The 18,473-nt window shown below is 39.3% G+C and overlaps 1 protein-coding gene across 14 annotated transcripts in view; it reads right to left on the bottom strand.

Moving 5' to 3' along the window:
* NRG4 (neuregulin 4) overlaps positions 1-18,473 on the bottom strand; it is a 121,903-nt gene that overhangs the window by 76,393 nt on the left and 27,037 nt on the right. For 9 of the 14 annotated variants that reach the window (XR_001904481.3, XM_017960799.3, XM_017960795.3 and 6 more), the window contains one exon: positions 43-108. The exons of 1 other annotated variant lie outside the window; for it this stretch is intronic. Coding sequence is in view for 10 of the 13 variants with exons in the window: in XM_017960799.3 (XP_017816288.1) it covers positions 43-52 (10 nt within the window). In the remaining 3 variants the exon portion in view is untranslated. Of the gene's footprint in view, positions 1-42; positions 109-1,276; positions 1,756-18,473 lie in introns of those variants that run through there. 4 more of the 14 variants (XR_001904483.3, XR_001904482.3, XM_009210681.4 and 1 more) reach the window with 4 other exon arrangements.

Raw genomic sequence — 18,473 nt, 5'->3', positions numbered from 1 at the left:
GGAAACATATTGACAAAAACATATAAATGTATAAGAAATTACCTGTTGGCATCTTAGTTTGTAAATAGTTTCATTCTTGGTCAAGAGATTAGGGTTGAAAAACAGTACCTAAAACATTTTAAAAAATAATAATTTAGGGAAAATGGTCTTCTTTTAAGGGCATTACAAAATGTCAAATATTCTAACAGCAATATTCTTAAATGTTGAAAATAATAAAGACATTTATATACTAGGGACAAATTTTAGTTACGGCATTTTTAGATACCTATTACATTTCAATAAAAAATATGAACAAAACTAAAAGATGAATAACATACTTAATATAAATCATTGCCTAAATAATGTAATTTAATCTTAAATATCTCTCTGCAGAAAAGTCTAATAAGGCTTATTTTTAGTAAACATTATTAACATAGTAGAGTACTACATGGAATTTTACATGAACGATATGAGACAGTAAGTAAAACTGAATGAACTGAATTGACTTTCTGCTTTTTCATAAAGCGTATTTACAATCTGACTCTTAAGTTGAATCAGTAACTTCCACTTTTTCAATTTACTGAAAATAGCCAAAATGTACTACAGAAAAATCTTCAATTGCATTTCAAGTTTTTGCACTTTTATAGAACCTTTAAAACTTTTATAAAAGCACTTTTAAGTTTACCATAGATTGCACATTACATTTATCAATCCATGCGAACCTTTCTTTTAAAAAATGTCCAGGGCTGATAGGTGCAGCAAACCACCATGGCACACATGTAATAAACACACTATGTAACAAACCTGAACGTCCTGTACATGTATCCCGGAACTTAAAATTAAATTAAAAAAAAAAAAAAAAAGAAAATGTTAACCACAGAAACACAAAAAATGTCTGGCATCTGGCAAAGCAATGTAGCTAATAAGACACTCTTACATATGAAGTTTCCTGCTATAACAGAAACAAAAGAATTCAAACATATATCTGAAGAGGTGAAGCATTTATACTTACATTATGATTACAAGCTCCCAATTCTGTTCTATAAAGAACACTTCTGACCTAAACAGAAAGACTCTAACAGAAATCTCAATCTACTAACACAGTTGTAATATCAAGGTCTTCTCTCAAAGCCAACAGCTCTTTTCTTAGACAAGCAGAGAGGCAGAGAGAGCGAGCAAGCAATCGAGAGAGAACACACACGAGCGAGAACAGGCAGGAAGGAGAACATTAAATCTATTTGATTTTTTTAAATCACTGACTCATACTGTTTCTTTTTTCCAAACAAATAGGACTTACCCTCAATAAAAACTTACATTCACACACAAAATAAATTTTGTTGGACATGCAGTGTTTCAAAAGTTTTTGAATACTGCAGACAACAGCAGCTGTGACTTGCATTTTATAACATGTCAAAAATCTGATTTATATGGCTGCAGCGTGCAGTGTGGGCGAGGTCACGCCAGACCAAGGTGTGCACAGAGGTCAGGCACTGGCCAAGGGAGCCACCCCTTCAATTTACATGTTCAGAGTTGCAAATGGAGCAGAATTTTATTTAGAAAAGGAGTTGTACTAAGGGGCACTTCCAAATCACTGTCCAAGTTTTAAAGGTAAAAACCAAAGCACATTCTTCAGACTCATTACTTATCTTTGCTTGTCTGAATAATTCAAGACGTAGTGTAAGTTTGGGAGAAAATAAATTTTAACGTGGAGCTAATGGGTAAGTGTTTCACAAATTTTTAAAAAATATTTTTCAAAATTTATGTTTTATGAGGTTTTATCTTACAAGCCAGATAAAATTTATATAAATAATGACCTGAAGAACTTATAAAGCTAAAAGAAGGTAATAGCTATAACAAAACTTATAACACCAAGTTCAATTTGAAATGAATAAAATCATTGAACCTGACTAATAGCAATGACAGTATAATGCCTGAATACTATGGCAAAGTTGTTAAATATAGTGATGAAACTTTTAAAAATAATAAACAATTTTAAAATATTGACTAAACTGTAATTTTGTTTAAATGAAGTATAGAGATCTTCATCATATAATTATCTAAAGTATGCCAAACATTTAGATGGTTATCTTTTCTAAAATGACAATTACTACTTGACTGATGTAAAGCCCAAACTAATATGTTTGTTTTGTTGTTTTAAGAAAATATTAAACTCAAAATCAAATACTCTAAAAACAATCTGTTCATTAGGAGAATGGTGTGAACCTGGGAGGTGGAGCTTGCAGTGAGCCAAAATTGCGCCACTGGACTCTAGCCTGGGCGACAGAGCAAGCCTCTGTCTCAAAAACAAAACAAAACAAAACAAAAAAAGCCAATCTGTTCATCATTACATTTTTAAAATTATACTTTAAGTTCTGGGATACATGTGCAGAATGTGCAGGTTTGTTACATAGGTATATGCGTGCCATGCTGGTTTCCTGTACCCATCAACCCATCATCTACATTAGGTATTTCTCCTAATGTTATCCCTCCCTTAGCCCCCCACCCCCTGACAGGCCCTGGTGTGTGATGTTCTCCTCCCTGTGTCCATATGTTCTCATTGTTCAATTTCCACCTATGAGTGAGAATATGTGGCATTTGGTTTTCTGTTCTTGTGTTAGTTTGCTGAGAATGATGGTTTCCAGCTTTATCCATGGTCCTGCAAAGGACATGAGCTCACCCTTTTTTATGGCTGCATAGTATTCCATGGTGTATATGTGCCACATTTTCTTTATCCAGTCTATCATTGAGGGGAATTTGGGTTGGTTCCAAGTCTTTGCTATTGTGAAGAGTGCCACAATAAACACACGTGTGCATGTGTCTTTATAGTAGCATGATTTATAATCCTTTGGGTATATACCCAGTAGCGGGATTGCTGGGTCCAAAGGTATTTCTAGTTCTAGATCCTTGGGGAATCGACAGACTGTCTTCCACAATGGTTGAACTAATTTACACTCCCACCAATAGTGTAAAAGCATTCCTATTTCTTCACATCCTCTCCAGCATCTGTTGTTTCCTGACTTTTTAATGATCGCCATTCTAACTGGTGGGAGATGGTATCTCATTGTGGTTTTGATATGCATTTCTCTAATGACCAGTGATGATGAGCTTTTTTCATATGGTTGTTGGCTGCATAAATGTCTCATTTTGAAAAGTGCCTGTTCAAATCCTTCAGCCATTTTTTGATGGGGTTGTTGACTTCTTTCTTGTAAATCTGTTTAAGTTCCTTATAGATTCTGGGTATTAGCCCTTTGTCAGATGGATAGATTGCAAAAATTTTCTCCCATTTTGTAGGTTTCCTGATGATAGTTTCTTTTGCTGTGCAGAAGCCCTTTAATTTAATTATATCTCATTTGTCAATTTTGGCTTTTGTTGCCATTGCTTTTGGTGTTCTAGTCACGAAGTCTTTGCCCATGCCTATGTCCTGAATGGTATTGCCTAGGTTTCTTTCTAGAGTTTTTACAGTTTTAGGTTTTAGGTGTATGTCTTTAATCCATCATGAGTTAATTTTTATATGAGGTGTAAGGAAGGGGTCCAGTTTCAGTTTTCTGCATATGGCTATCCATTTTTCCCAACACCATTTATTAAATAGAGAATCCTTTCCCCATTGCTTGTTTTCGTCAGGATTTTCCCAACACCATTTATTAAATAGAGAATCCTTTCCCCATTGCTTGTTTTCGTCAGGTTTGTCAAAGATCAGATGGTTGCAGATGTGTGGTGTTATTTCTGAGGCCTTTGTTCTGTTCCATTGGTCCATATATCTGTTTTGGTATCAGTATCATGCTGTTTTGGTTACTATAGTCTTGTAGTATAGTTTGAAGTCAGGTAGCGTGATGCCTTCAGCTTTGTTCTTTTTGGTTAGGATTGTCTTGGCTACACAGGCTCTTTTCTGGTTCCACATAAAGTTTAAAGTTAGGTTTTTCTAATTTTGTGAAGAAAGTCAATGGTAGCCTGATGGGGATAACATTGAATCTCTAAATTACTTTGGGCAGTATGGACATTTTCAAGATATTGATTCTTCCTATCCATGAGCATGGAATGTTCTTCCATTTGTTTGTGTCCTGAGCAGTGGTTTGTAGTTCTCCTTGAAGAGGTCCTTCACATCCCTTGTAAGTTGTATTCCTAGGTATTTTATTCTTTTAGTAGCAAATGTGAATGGAAGTTCACTCATGATTTGGTTCTCTGTTTGTCTGTTATTGTTGTACAGGGATGCTTGTGATTTTTGCACATTGATTTTGTATCCTGAGACTTTGCTGAAGTTGCTTATCAGCTTAAGGAGATTTTGGGCTGAGACGATGGGGTTTTCTAAATATGCAATCACGTCATATGCAAATAGAGACAATTTGACTTCCTCTCTTCCTATTTAAATACACTTTATTTCTTTCTCTCGCCTAAATTGCCCTGGCCAGAACTTCCAATACTATGTTGAATAGGAGTGGTAAGAGAGGGCATCCTTGTCTTGTGCCGGTTTTCAAAGGGAATGTTTCCAGCTTTTGCCCATCCAGTACGATATTGGCTGTGGGTTTGTCATAAACAGCTCTTATTATTTTGAGATGCATTCCATCGTTACCTAGTTTATTGAGAGTTTTTAGCATAAAGGGGTGTTGAATTTTATCAAAGGCCTTTTCTGCTTCTGTTGAGATAATCATGTGGTTTTTGTCATCGGTTCTATTTGTGTGATGGATTACATGTATTGATTTCTGCATGTTGAATCATCCTTGCATTCCAGGGATGAAGCTGACTTGATCATGGTGGATAAGCTTTTTGATGTGCTGTTGGATTCAGTTTGCCAGTATTTTATTGAGTATTTTCACATCGATATTCATCAGGGATACTGGCCTGAAATTTTCTTTTTTTGTTGTATCTCTGCCAGGTTTTGGTACCAGGATGCTGCTGGCCTCATAAAATGAGTTAGGGAGGAGTCCCTCTTTTTCTATTGTTAGGAATAGTTTCAGAAGGAATGGTACCAGGTCCTTTTGGTACCTCTGGTAGAATTCGGCTGTGAATCCATCTTGTCCTGGACTTTTTTTGATTGGTAGGCTATTAATTACTGCCTCAATTTCAGAACTTGTTATTGGTCTGTTCAGGGATTTGACTTCTTCCTGGTTTAGTGTTGGGCAGGGTGTATGTCCAGGAATGTAACCATTTCTTCCAGATTTTCTAGTTTATTTGCATAGAGGTGTTTATAGTATTCTCTGATGGTAGTTTATATTTCTGTAGGATCAGTGGTAATATCCCCTTTATCATTTTTTATTGTGTCTATTTGATTCTTCTTTTCTTCTTTATTAGTCTGTCTAGCAATCTATTTTGTTGATCTTTAAAAAATAAAAAACCAACTCGTGGATTCATTGATTTTTTGAAGTGTTTTTTGTGTCTCCATCTCCTTCAGATCTGCTCTGATCTTAGTTATTTCTTGTCTTCTGCTAGATTTTGAATTTGTTTGCTCTTGCTTCTCTAGTTCTTTTAATTGTGATGTTAGGGTGTCAATTTTAGATTTTTCCTGCTTTATCTTGAGGGCATTTAGTACTATAAATTTCCCTCTGAACACTGCTTTAGCTGTGTCCCAGAGATTCTAGTACATTGTGTCTTTGTTCTTATTGGTTTCAAAGAGCTTCTTTATTTCTGCCTTAATTTCGTTATTTACCCATTAGTCACTCAGGAGCAGGTTGTTCAGTTTCCATGTAGTTGTGCAGTTTTGAGTGAGTTTCTTAATCCTGAGTTCTAATTTGATTGCACTGTGGTTGGAGAGACTGTTATGATTTCCGTGATTTTGCATTTGCTAAGGAGTGTTTTACTTCCAATTATGTGGTCAATTTTAGAATAAGTGCAATGTGGTGCTGAGAAGAATGTATATTCTGTTGATTGGGGGTAGAGAGTTCTGCAGATGTCTATTAGGTCCACTTGGTCCAGAGCTGAGTTCAAGTCCTGAATATCCTGTTAATTTTCTGTCTTGTTGATCTGTCTAATGTTTACAGTAGGGTGTTAAAGTCTCCCACTATTATTGTGTGGGAGTCTAAGTCTCTTTGTAGGTCTCTAAGAACTTGCTTTATGGATCTGGGTGCTCCTGTATTGGGTGCATATATATTTAGGATAGTTAGCTCTTCTTTTTGCATCGATCCCTTTACCATTATGTAATGCCCTTCTTTGTTTCTTTTGATCTTTGTTGGTTCAAAGTCTGTTTTTATTAGAGACTAGGACTGCAAACCCTGCTTTTTTTTTTCTTCCCATTTGCTTGGTAAATATTCCTCCAATCCTTTATTTTGATCCTATGTGTTTCTTTGCATATAAGATGGGTCTCCTAAACATGGCACACCAATGTGTCTTGACTCTTTATGCAGTTTGTCAGTCTGTGTCTTTTAATTGGGGCATTTAGCCTGTTTACATTTAAGGTTAATATTGTTATATGTGAACTTGATCCTGTCATTATGATGCTAGCTGGTTGTTTTCCCCTTAGTTGACGCAGTTTCTTCATAGTGTAGATGGTCTTTATAATTTGGTATGTTTTTGCAGTGGCTGGTACCAGTTTTTCCTTTGCATGTTCAGTGCTTCCTTCAGGAGCTCCCATAATGCAGGCCTGGTGGTGACAAAAATCTCTCTGCATTTGCTTGTCTGCAAAGGGTTTTATTTCTCCTTCACTTATGAATCTTAGTTTTGCTGGATATGAAATTCTGGGTTGAAAATTCTTTTCTTTAATAACGTTGAATATTGGTCCCCACTCTCTTCTGGCTTGTAGGTTTTCTGTGGAGAGATCTGTTGTTAGTCTGATGAGCTTTCCTTTGTGGGTAACCCCTTTCTGGCTGCCCTTAATATTTTTTCTTTCATTTCAACCTTGGTGAATCTGACAATTACGTGTCTTGGGGTTGTTCTTCTCGAGTAGTATGTTTGTGGTGTTCTCTGTATTTCCTGAATTTGAATGTTGGCCTCTCTTGCTAGGTTGGGGAAGTTCTCCTGGATAATATCCTAAAGAGTGTTTTCCAGCTTGGTTTCATTCTCCCCTTCACTTTTAGGTACACCAATCAAATGTAGGTTTGGTCTTTTCACATAGTCCCATATTTCTTGGAGGCTCGCTCGTTTCTTTTCAATCTTTTTTCTCTAATCTTGTCTTCACACTTTATTTCATTAAGTTGATTTTCAATCTCTGATATCCTTTCTTCCACTTGATCAATTTGGCTATTGATACTTGTGTATGCTTCACAAAGTTCTCGTGCTATGTTTTTCAGCTCCATCAGGTCAACTTATGTTCTTCTCTAAACTGGTTATTCTAGTTAGGAATTCCTCTAATCTTTTTTCATGGTTCTTAGCTTCCTTGTATTGGGTTATGATATCCTCCTTTGGCTTGGAGGAGTTTGTTATTACCCATCTTCTGAAGCCTACTTCTGTCAATTTGTCAAACTCATTCTCCATTCAGTTTTGTTCCCTTGCTGGCAAGGAGCTGTGATCCTTTGGAGGAGAAGAGGTGTTCTGGTTTTTGGAATTTTCAGCCTTTTTGCATGGTTTTTCCTCATCTTCGTGGATTTATCTACCTTTGGTCTTTGATGTTGTGACCTTTGGATGGGGTTTCTAAGTGAACATCCTTTTTATTGATGTTGATGCTATTCCTTTCTGTTAGTTAGTTTTCCTTCTAACAGTCAAGCCTCTCTGCTGCAGGTCTGCTGGAGTTTGCTGGAGGTTCACTCCAGACCCTGTTTGCCTAGGTATCACTAGTGTAGGCTGCAGAACAGTAAAGATTGCTGCCTGTTCCCTCCTCTGGAAGCTTTGTCCCAGAGGGGCACCCACCAGATGCCAGATGGAGCTCTCCTGTATGTGGTGTCTGTTGACCCCTGCTGGGAGGTGTCTCCCAGTCAGGAGGCACAGGGGTTAGGGACTCACTTGAGGAAGCAGTTCTCCCTTAGCCGAGCTCGGATGCTGTGCTGGGAGATCCACTGCTCTCTTCAGAGCCAGCAGGCAGGGATGTTTAAGTGTGCTGAAGTTGCGCCCACAGTCACCACTTCCCTCAGGTCCTCTGTTCCAGGGAGATGGGGGTTTTATCCATAACCCCCTGACTGGGGCTGCTGCCTTTTTTTTTTTTTTTTTTTAAGAGATTCCCCTGCCCAGAGAGAAGAAATCTAGAGAGGCAATCTGGCTACAGTGGTTTTGCTGAGCTGCAGTGGTCTCCACCCAGTTTGAACTTCCAGGCGGTTTTGTTTACACTGTAAGGGGAAAAACACCTACTCAAGTCTCAGTAATGGCAGACGTCACTCCCTCCACCACGCTCAAGCATCCCAGGTCAACCTCAGACTGCTGTGCTGGTAGCGAGAATTTCAAGCCAGTGGATCTTAGCTTGCTGGGCTCTGTGGGGGTGGAATCTGCTGAGCTAGACCACTTGGCTCCCTGGCTTCAGCCCCCTTTCCAGGGGGGTGAATGGTTCTGTCTCGCTGGTGTTCCAGGTGCCACTGGGGTATGAAAAAAAGCTCCTGCAGCTAGCTCGGTGTCTGTCCAAACGGCCACCCAGTTTGGTGTCTGCCCAAACGGCCGCTCAGTTTTGTGCTTGAAACCCACAGCCTTGATGTCGTAGGCACGTGACAGAATTTCCTGGTCTATGGGTTGCGAAGACCATGGGAATAGCATAGTATGTGGGCTGGAGGGCACCATTCCTCATGGCTTCCCTTGGCTAGGTGGGGAGTTCCCCAACCCCTTGCACTTCCCTGGTAAGGCGACACCCCACCCCGCTTCAGCTCGCCCTCTGTGGGCTGCACCCACTGTCTAACCAGTCCCAGTGAGATGAGCCGGGTTCCTCAGTCAGAAATGCAGAAATCACCTGCCTTCTGTGTTGGTCTCGCTGGGAGCTGCAGACCAGAGCTGTTACTATTCAGCCATCTTGCCTGCCACCCATTATTACATATTATCTCCCACATTCAAAGGCAATTTTTACATAACTATAACCATTATACAGACATATCTCATTATATGCATTTTATTGCATTTTGAGATACTGTTTTTACGAAAGGCTTGTGGCAACCCTGAGTCTGTTGGTGTCATTTTTCCAACAGCATGTGCTCACTTCATGTTTCTATGTCACATTTTGGTAATCCTTACAATATTGCAAACTTTTTCATTATTATTACATCTGTTATGGTGATCTGTGATCAGTGATCTTTGATGTTACCATTGTAATTGTTTTGGGGCACCATGAACCATGACTGTAGAAAATAGAGAACTTAATTGATAAATCTGCATATTCTGAATGCTCCATTGACCGAACATTCCCCTATCTCCCCTGGCCTCTCTATTCCCTGAGACACAACAATATTGAAATTAGCCCAATTGATAACCCTACAATGGCCCCTAAGTGTTCAAGTAAAAGGGAGAGCTGCATGTTTTTCACTTTAAATCAAAAGCTAGAAATTATTAAGCTTAGTGAGGAGGTATGTAGAAAGGTAAGATAGGCCTCTTGCACTGTTAAAGGAAATTAAAAGTACTATTCCAGTGAACACACAAATGATAAAATGAAACAGCCTTATTGCTGTTATGCAGAAAGTTTTAGTGATCTGGATAGAAGGTCAAACCAGCCACCACTTCCTCTAAGCCAGGGTTGTCCAATCTTTTGACTTCCGTGGGCCATAGTGGAAAAAGAATTGTCTTGGGCCACACATAAAATACACTAACACTAACAATAGCTGATGAGGAAAAAAAATCGCAAAAAAATCTTATAATGTTTTAAGAAGTTTACGAATTTGTGTTGTGCGGCATTCAAAGCCATTCTGGGCTGCATGCAGCCCATGTGCCAGGGTTGGACAAGCTTGCTGTAAGCCAAAGCCTAATCCAGAGCAAGGCCCTAACTCTTATAAATTCTATGAAGGCCGAGAGAGGTAAAGAAGCTGCAGAAGAAAATTTGAAGCTAGCAGAGTTCATGGGGTTTAAGGAAAGAAGCCATCTCCATAACATAAAAGTGCAAGGTAAAGCAACAAGTGCTAATGTAGAAGCAGCAGCAAATTATCCAGAAAATCTGTCTAAGATCATTGAAGATGGTTACACTAAACAACAGATTTTCACTGTAGACAATACCAGCTTCTAGTAGAAGAAGATACCATCTTGGACTTTTATAGCAAAGAGAAGTTACTGTCTGGCTTCCAAGCTTTGAAGGACAGGTTGACTTCTTGTTATGGGCTAATACAGCTTGTGACTTTAAGCTGAAGCCAACACTCATCCATCATTCTGAAAATCCTAGGGCCCTTAAGAATTATGCTAAATCTAATCTGCCTGTGCTGTATAAACAGAACAACAAAACCTGGATGACAGCACATCTCTTTACAGCATGGTTTACTAACTATCTTAAGTCTACTGTTGAGGCAAGACCCTCCCCCAGCAAAAACATTACAACTCACTGAGGGCTCAGATGTTTGTCAGCATTTTTTAACAATCAAGTATTTTTAAATTAAGGTATATACATTATTTTTTAGATACAATGCTATTGCATACCTAATAGGCTATAGTATAAACATACCTTTTATATGCATTGGGAAACCAAAAAAATTTGTGTGACTCACTTTATTGTGATATTTGCTTTATTGTAGCAGTCTGAAACCAAGACCCACAATATCTCAGAGGTGTGCTTGTACACATACACACACACATAAATCATTTTAGCATATGGTGTTTGAATTTCAAAATGATGTTTTCATGAAACAAAATCAGTATCTTTTATTATTTTATTTGAACCGTGAAGCTATGATGCTGTCTACTAATATGAAAATGACTACTAAACTGTATATGGGAGATAATCTGTGACTTCATGACATTCGAGATGTATTTATTAAGAGACATATTGTGATGATTTTGTATTATTTTTTGCACCATGCAAATAAGCAGTCTTTAGGATCATGTGATTCTAAAGTAGAAAATCTATAGATTTTCAAGCTAACTTTTCACTCTAAGTCAGTGGTCCCCAGTCTTTTCGGCACCAGGGACTGGTTTCATGGAAGACAATTTTTCCATGGACTGAGGTGGGGGATGGTTTCAGGTTGAAATTATTCTACCTCAGGTCATCAGGCATTAGATTCCCATAGAGAGCACGCAATCTAGATCCCTCACATTTGCAGTTCACAATAGGGTTCACGCTCTATGAGAATCTAGTGCCACCACTGATTTGATAGGAGGTGGAGCACAGGCCATGATGCTCACTTGCCTGCTTCTCACCTCCTGCTGTGCAGCCTGGTTCCTAATAGGCTACGGTCCGGTACTGGTCTGCAGCCCGGGTGTTGGGGACCCCTGGTCTAAATGAAAGACTTGATCTTTAAAAACTATTTTTCCATCCACCCATCAATAAACGTGTACTAAGTGGCCTACTACCCTTTTAAAAAAAAGGACAGTCTCTTGCTGGGTGAGGAATGCCAGATACATAAACAAGCACAAAAATGTTTTAGGCTGATTCATATAAGCATATTTTGACTTACAAAAATGAGTTTCACGTGATTAAACCTAATATTCTTACAGAGACATATGTATGTTACTATATTTACACACACACACAGACACACACACACACAAATTCTTAACTGTTAATGGAGAATCAGAAAAAGATTCCAAGAGGTAGAATGAATAAGAGTTTGTAAACAGAGATGAATGAACATTTCAGACAGAGGTAACAGCATGTCCAAAGGCATAAAAGAAGGAAGATCTAATGTATTCAAATAATTGCAGGTAGATCACAAGCCAGGAAATGTATAGTAGTGTGTGTGGAGTGTGTATGTTCGTAGGAGGGTGGGATGGTGGTGAAAAGAATGGCAAGAATAGATAGTGTAAAATATGCTGGATCCAGATTGTAGGCTTTATCTTAAAGGCAATGGGGAGCTTTGAAAGCTTTTTAGCAAGGGAGTGACATGATTACATAAACATTTTAGAAAATTCATTCTGATGGCAGTGTGGAAAACAAATTGGAATCTTCTGAGAACGTGGTATCAGAGAAAGCAGTTTGGAGGCTATTTTAATAATAGTGAAGAAATAAGGCATAGGAATTAGGACAAAGAGAGAGATAATTAAAGACATACTTAGGAGGTACACCCACAGTATAGCTGAGCAGGGTAAGAAAAAAATCAAGAACAACTTTCAAATGTTGCTGAAATTAAATAACTAAAGGAATAGCTATTAGGGAAATTCATATTAAAATCACAATGAGGTGATGTCAGCAAGATAGCTCACTAGAGACACCTGGCACCCATACTCCCCACCCACACAAGAAAGGACCAACACAATGAATAAAGAGCTAAGATTTCACTAGAGTGTTGACCAGAGAGTGCTGGAGTACAGTAGGGAAGTGGGGAGGTACCTATAGTGATTGGAAGTCCAGGAGGTACCTACAGTGATTGGAAGCAACGGAGAGAGACACCTAGCCTCTGTGGCACTGTCTACCATGCCTGGATCAGATTGATTTGGAGACAGGAGAGAATTTCCCTTTCAGGGAAATGGTAAGCAGAAGAATCTCATCAGCTGCTATTGCCACTGCAAATGCCCACAGTCCTTACTATAGGTGAATCCCACATCATCCCAAGCCCCAAGTCCAGTTTGGAGAGCTGCTGGGAATTCATGCAACTACACTGGATTATGTAGTTGCACGGATTATGAGCACAAGGTGTGCACTCCCCAACCCCCACCTATCCCGTGAGCCACACTGCTGCAGCACAGTGCCATCTTGAAATTAGAGCCACCTCTGGAATGCGTCCTCCTCTGGGACCAGTAGCCATTGTGCCTCTCCAGCACTGGTGGTTCAGCTTCATTCCACTCAGCCCATAGATGGCTGATGCATAACCCCAGCTGTGCAAAGCCTGGGTCCAGGATGGGTTGCAAATCTGGTCCTACACAGCAGGGAAACCAATTCCCACTGCCTGCACTTCCAGCTGGAGGAATAGTCTAGCAGTCCTACCCAGGGTGAACCCACTGCTGAGCCAGCTAAACTGCTGCACACCCTCCCCTAAGTTAAGCAAGAAAGGACTTGGGGCTACCAAGTAGTTGACAAGCAACCCCTTGGGCTGTCCACCAAACAGATGGAGCAGCTACAAGCCTAGGACCTGAGAAACAGCCCTGCGGCATCCACCCCTCCTGCTGATACACCTCTGGCCTGCCCAAAGGCCCCACGCCTGTAATCAGAGCCTGAGAAACAGCTTCATGGGCTACTCCTAGTTCACCTTCTCCTAGGCCTCCAAGCTGCCAATCATGTAAGTCTTGGGCCTAAGAAACAGCTCTGCAGGCTGCCCCTGGCTAGCATGCCCCCAGGCTGACTCAGTAGCTATATGTCCACTTCCTAGGCCTGAGAAACAGCCCCGGGGGCTGCCCCTGGCAGACACACTCCCAGACTGAGTGGCTGTGTGTCCATGTCCTGGTCACATCTACCAGACATGCACCCAGGCCACCCAATAAACCACCCATGTCCTAGACCAGAGAAACAACTCCAGGAGCAAACTCGAACAGACATACACCCAGGACAACTTAGAAGCCATGCATCTGCATCCCAGGCCTAAAAAACAGCCCCGTGGGATACCCCTGACAGACATGCCCTCAGGCCAGCTGAATAGCTGTGCACCCATGTCTCAGGTCTAAGAAATAGCCTTGTAAGCCATCCCTGGCAGGCATAACCCCAGACTGGCTGAGCAACCAGGTGCCTGTGCCACCAGCCAGGGTAACAACTCCAAGGCCCCGACCCCAGCAAGACTTCAAGTTGTCTGACTCACTGTGTGCATACTCGCACCCTTGACCTGAGAAAAAGCTTCACTCTCAGCAAAGCCACACCACCACTGCCAAACTCTCTCATCTTAGATTCCTGAGACACTCATAAATGTTAGTAGTGTAGATTACAGCTGAAGAAACTACCTGGAGACTATACTACATGTTAATCTAGACCCAAAACCAAGGCACCCCACCAAGCTGACACCCCAAGACCCATCTATATGTATAAGTCTTTCCATAAGAAAACTGGAGGGGGCAATTGTTCCACCAAATGCATAGAAATTAACGTAGGCAAAAAAACCCAAACAAACAAACAAAAAACATAGGCAGAAAAAGCAGGCAAACATTATACCTTCAGAAGAACACAGTAATTATCCAGTAAGAATCCAATCATAAGGAACTATATGAAATACCAGAAAAAGAATTCAAAATAGTACTCTTAAGGAAACTCAGTGAGATAAAAGAGAATATAGATAGACAGGGGCCAGGCACAGTGGCTCACGCCTGTAATCCCAGCACTTTGGGAGGCTGAGGCGGGCAGATCGTGAGGTCAGGAGATTGAGCATCCTGGCTAACACAGTGAAACCCGGTCTCTACTAAAAATACAAAAAATTAGCCAGGCTTGGTGGCGGGTGCCTGTAGTCCCAGCTACTCAGGAAGCTGAGGCAGGAGAATGGCGTGAACCCAGGAGGCGGAGCTTGTGGTGAGCCGAGATCGTGTCACTGCACTCCAGCCTGGGCGACAGAGCGAGACTCCATCTCAAAAAAAAAAGAGAGAGACTATAGATAGACAACAATGAAATTTTAAAAATTCACTATTTAGATGAGAAATTCAATAAAGAAATAGATATCATAAAAAAGAATCAAACAGAAATCCTGAAGCTGAAGGATTCAATTAATTAAATAAAAAATACAATTGAGGCTGGGCACAATGACTGACTCCTATAATCCCAGCACTTTTGGGAGGCCAAGGCGGGTAGATCACTTGAGGTCAAAAGTTCAAGACCAGCCTGGCCAATGTGGTGAAACCCTGTCTCTACTAAAAAATACAAAAATTAGATTGGCATACTGGTGGGTGCCTGTAATCCCAGCTACTTGAAAGGCTAAGGGAAGAAAACTGCTTGAACCCAGAAGATGGAGGCTGCAGTAAGCCAAAATCGCACCACTGCACTCCAGCCTGAGTGACAGAGTGAGACTCTGTCTAAAAAATTTAAAAAAAAAAAAAAATTGAGAGCATCAGTAAACAGACTAGATCAGCCAGAATAAGGAATTTCTGAATGTGAAGATAGGTCTTTTGAAGTAACACAGGCAGCCCACCCACTACACACCCAAAAAAAGGCCTCCAAGATGTATGAGACATCATTAAGTGAACAAATATTTGCATTATGGGCATTCCAGAAGAAGAAAAGAAGGAGAAAAAAAGCTAGTATTTCATTAAATATGCAGAAAACATATTTAATGAAATAATAGCTGAAGTCATCACAGGTTTTGGGAGACAGACAGATATCCAGATCCAGAAAGTTCAAATAATCCCACATAGATTCAACCTAAACAAGTCCTCTTCAATGCACATTATAGTCAAATTATCAAAAGTCAAAGACAAAGATAGAATTCTAAAACTGCAAGAGAAAAGAATTAAGTCACATGTAAGGGAATTCCCATTAGTTTGAGTGGATTCCACAGCAGAAACCTTATAGGCCAAGAGAAAATAGGATATAATCAAAGTACTGAAAGAAAAAAACTATCAGCAAAAGTATTATACCCAGCAAAGATATCCTTCAGGAATAAAGGAGAAATAAAATCTTTGCTTCCAGCCAAGCAAAAACTAAGGGAATTCATCACCACTAGACTGGCTATATAAGAAACGCTCAAGGGAATCTTACATATGGAAGGGAAAAGACAATTACCACACTAATAAAAACATGAAACTATTAAACTCACTGGTAGAACTGATATACAAAGGAGAAAGAGAAAGGATTCAAACCATTTCATTACAGAAAACCAACCAACTACAAAAATAAATAAAAGAGAAACAAAGGATACACAAGATTGGCTGAAAGGATAAAAAATAAAAACAAGAGGCTGGGTGTGGTGGCTCACGCCTGTAATCACAGCACTTTGGGAGGCTGAGGTGGGTGGATCACGAAGTCAGGAGATAGAGACCATCTTGGCTAATAAGGTGAAACCTCGTCTCTACTAAAAATACAAAAAATTAGCTGGGCGTGGTGGCAGGCACCTATAGTCCTAGCTACTTGGGAGGCTGAGGCAGGAGAATGGCGTGAACCCGGGAGGCGGAGCTTGCAGTGAGCTGAGATTGTGCTACTGTACTCCAGCCTGAGGGACAGAGCGAGACTCCGTCTCAAAAAATAAACAAATAAAATAAAATAAAACCAAGACCCAACTATATACTGCCTATAAGAAACTCCCTTTATCCATAAAGACTCACACAGACTGAAAGTGAAGGGATGGAAAAAGACATTCCACAAACAAAAACCAAAAACAAGCAGAAATATCTGTATTAGACAAAACAAGACCTCAATTCAAAAGTTGTACAAAGAGAAAAAGAAAGACTTTATATAATTATCAATGGATCCATTCAGCAAGAGAATATAACAGTCGTAAATATATATATGCATCCAACACCAGAGCACCCAGATAGATAAAGCAAGCTGTACAAAGAGAAAAAGAAACATATAATCAATGGATCCATTCAGCAAGAGAATATAACAGTCATAAATATATAGATATGCACACAGCACCAGAGCATCCAGATATATAAAGCAAATATTATTAGATTTAAAGGGAGAGACAGACTTCAATACAATAATAGTTGGGGACATCAACACCCAGTCTCAGCATTAAACAGGTCATCTAGCCAGAAAATCAACAAAGACACACTGGATTTAAACTGCACCATAGGCTAAATGGACATAATTTTCAAAACGTTTCACCCAACAACTGATTTTTTTCATCAGCACATGGGACATTCTCCAAAACTGACCACATATTAGGACACAAAACAAGTCTCAAACTTTTTTAAAAATTGAAATATCAGTATCTTATTTTATCACAATGGATAAAACTTCAAATCAATAATAAGAGAAACATCCAAAACTATACAAATACATGGAAATTAAACACCACCCTGCTGAATGGCCAATGGATTAAGAAAGAAAATAAGAAAATTAGAAAGTCCCATGAGACAAATGAAAATAGAAACACAACATACCAAAATCTATGGGACACAGCAAAAGCAGTATTAAGGGGCAAGTTTATAGTAATAAATGTCTACACAAAAAACTAGAAAGATTTCAAATAAACAATTTAATGATGCATCTCAAGGAACTAAAAAAAAAAAAAGAAAAAATCAAACTCAAAATTAGTAGAAGAAATAAAGATCAGAGCAGAAATAAATAAAATTGAGAGAAAAAAATACAAAAGACCAATGAAACGAAAGTTGGTTATTTGAAAAGATAAACAAAATTGACAAATCATTAGCTAAACTAAGAAAAAAGAGAAAACCCAAATAAAAAAATCAGAAATGAAAAATGAGACATCACAACAGATATCACAGAAATACAAAGGGTCATGAACAAATACATGCCAATAAATTTGAAAACCTAGAGGAAATAGATGAGGTCCTGCCTATATACAACCTACCAAGATGGAACCAAGAAGAAATGGAAAACCTGAACAGATCAATAACAAGTAATAAAATTAAAACAGTAATAAAACAGTCTCCTAACAGAGAAAAATCTAGGACCAGATGACTTCACCATTGAACTGTAATGAACCTTTAAAGAAGAATTAAAAGTAATTATCCTCAAACTGTTTAAAAAAAAAAAAAGTGATTCCAGCTGGGTGTGGTAGCTCACACCTGTAATCCCAGCACTTTGGGAGGTTGAGGCAGGTGGATCACTTTAGGCCAGGAGTTTGAGACCAGCCTGGCCAATGTAGTGAATCCCCCTCTCTACTAAAAATACACAAATTAGCCAGGTGCGATGGCCTGCACCTGTAATCCCAGGTACTTGGGAGGCTGAGCCAGGAGAATCACTTGAACCCTGGAGGGGAATGTAGGTTGCAGTGAACTGAGATGTGCCACTGCACTTCAGCCTGGGCAGCAGAGCGAGACTCCTCCTCCTTCTCCTCAAAAAAAATAAAATAAAATAAAAAAGTGATTCTATGAGGCCCGCATAACTGTGATAGCAAAACCAGATAAGAACACAACAGAAAGAGAAACTACAGGATAAATCCCCCAATGAACATAGACATAAAAGTGCTCAACAAAATACAGGCAAACCAAATACAAAATACATAAAAAAGATAATACACCTGATCAAGTGGGATTTATGTCAGGAATGCAAGTATGGTTCAACACATGCAAATCAATCAATATGATACACTATATCAACAGGATGAAGGAGAAAAACCATATGATCATGTCAATAGGTGCAGAAAAAAGCATTTGATAAAATGCAACATCCCTTCATAATTAAAAACTCTCATGAAATTAGGTATAGAAGGAAAGTACCTTAACAAAATTAAGGCCATATATGATAGACCCACAGCTAACATCATACTGGATGGACTGGAAGAAGACAAAGATGCCCACTCTCACCACTGTTATTCAACATAGTACCGGAAGTGCTACGTAGAGCAATTAGACAAGAGAAAGAAATAAAGGGTATTCAAATTAGAAAGGAGGAAATCAACCTGTCCCTGTTTGTAGATGACATGATCTTCTATATAGGAAAACCTGAAGACTCTACCAAAAAACTCTTAAAACTAATAAATGAATTC

This window comes from Papio anubis, chromosome 7 (assembly GCF_008728515.1).
Source record: "Papio anubis isolate 15944 chromosome 7, Panubis1.0, whole genome shotgun sequence".
In the NCBI taxonomy this organism is placed as follows: Eukaryota; Metazoa; Chordata; class Mammalia; order Primates; family Cercopithecidae; genus Papio; species Papio anubis.
This window is presented reverse-complemented; position numbering and strand designations above follow the sequence as displayed.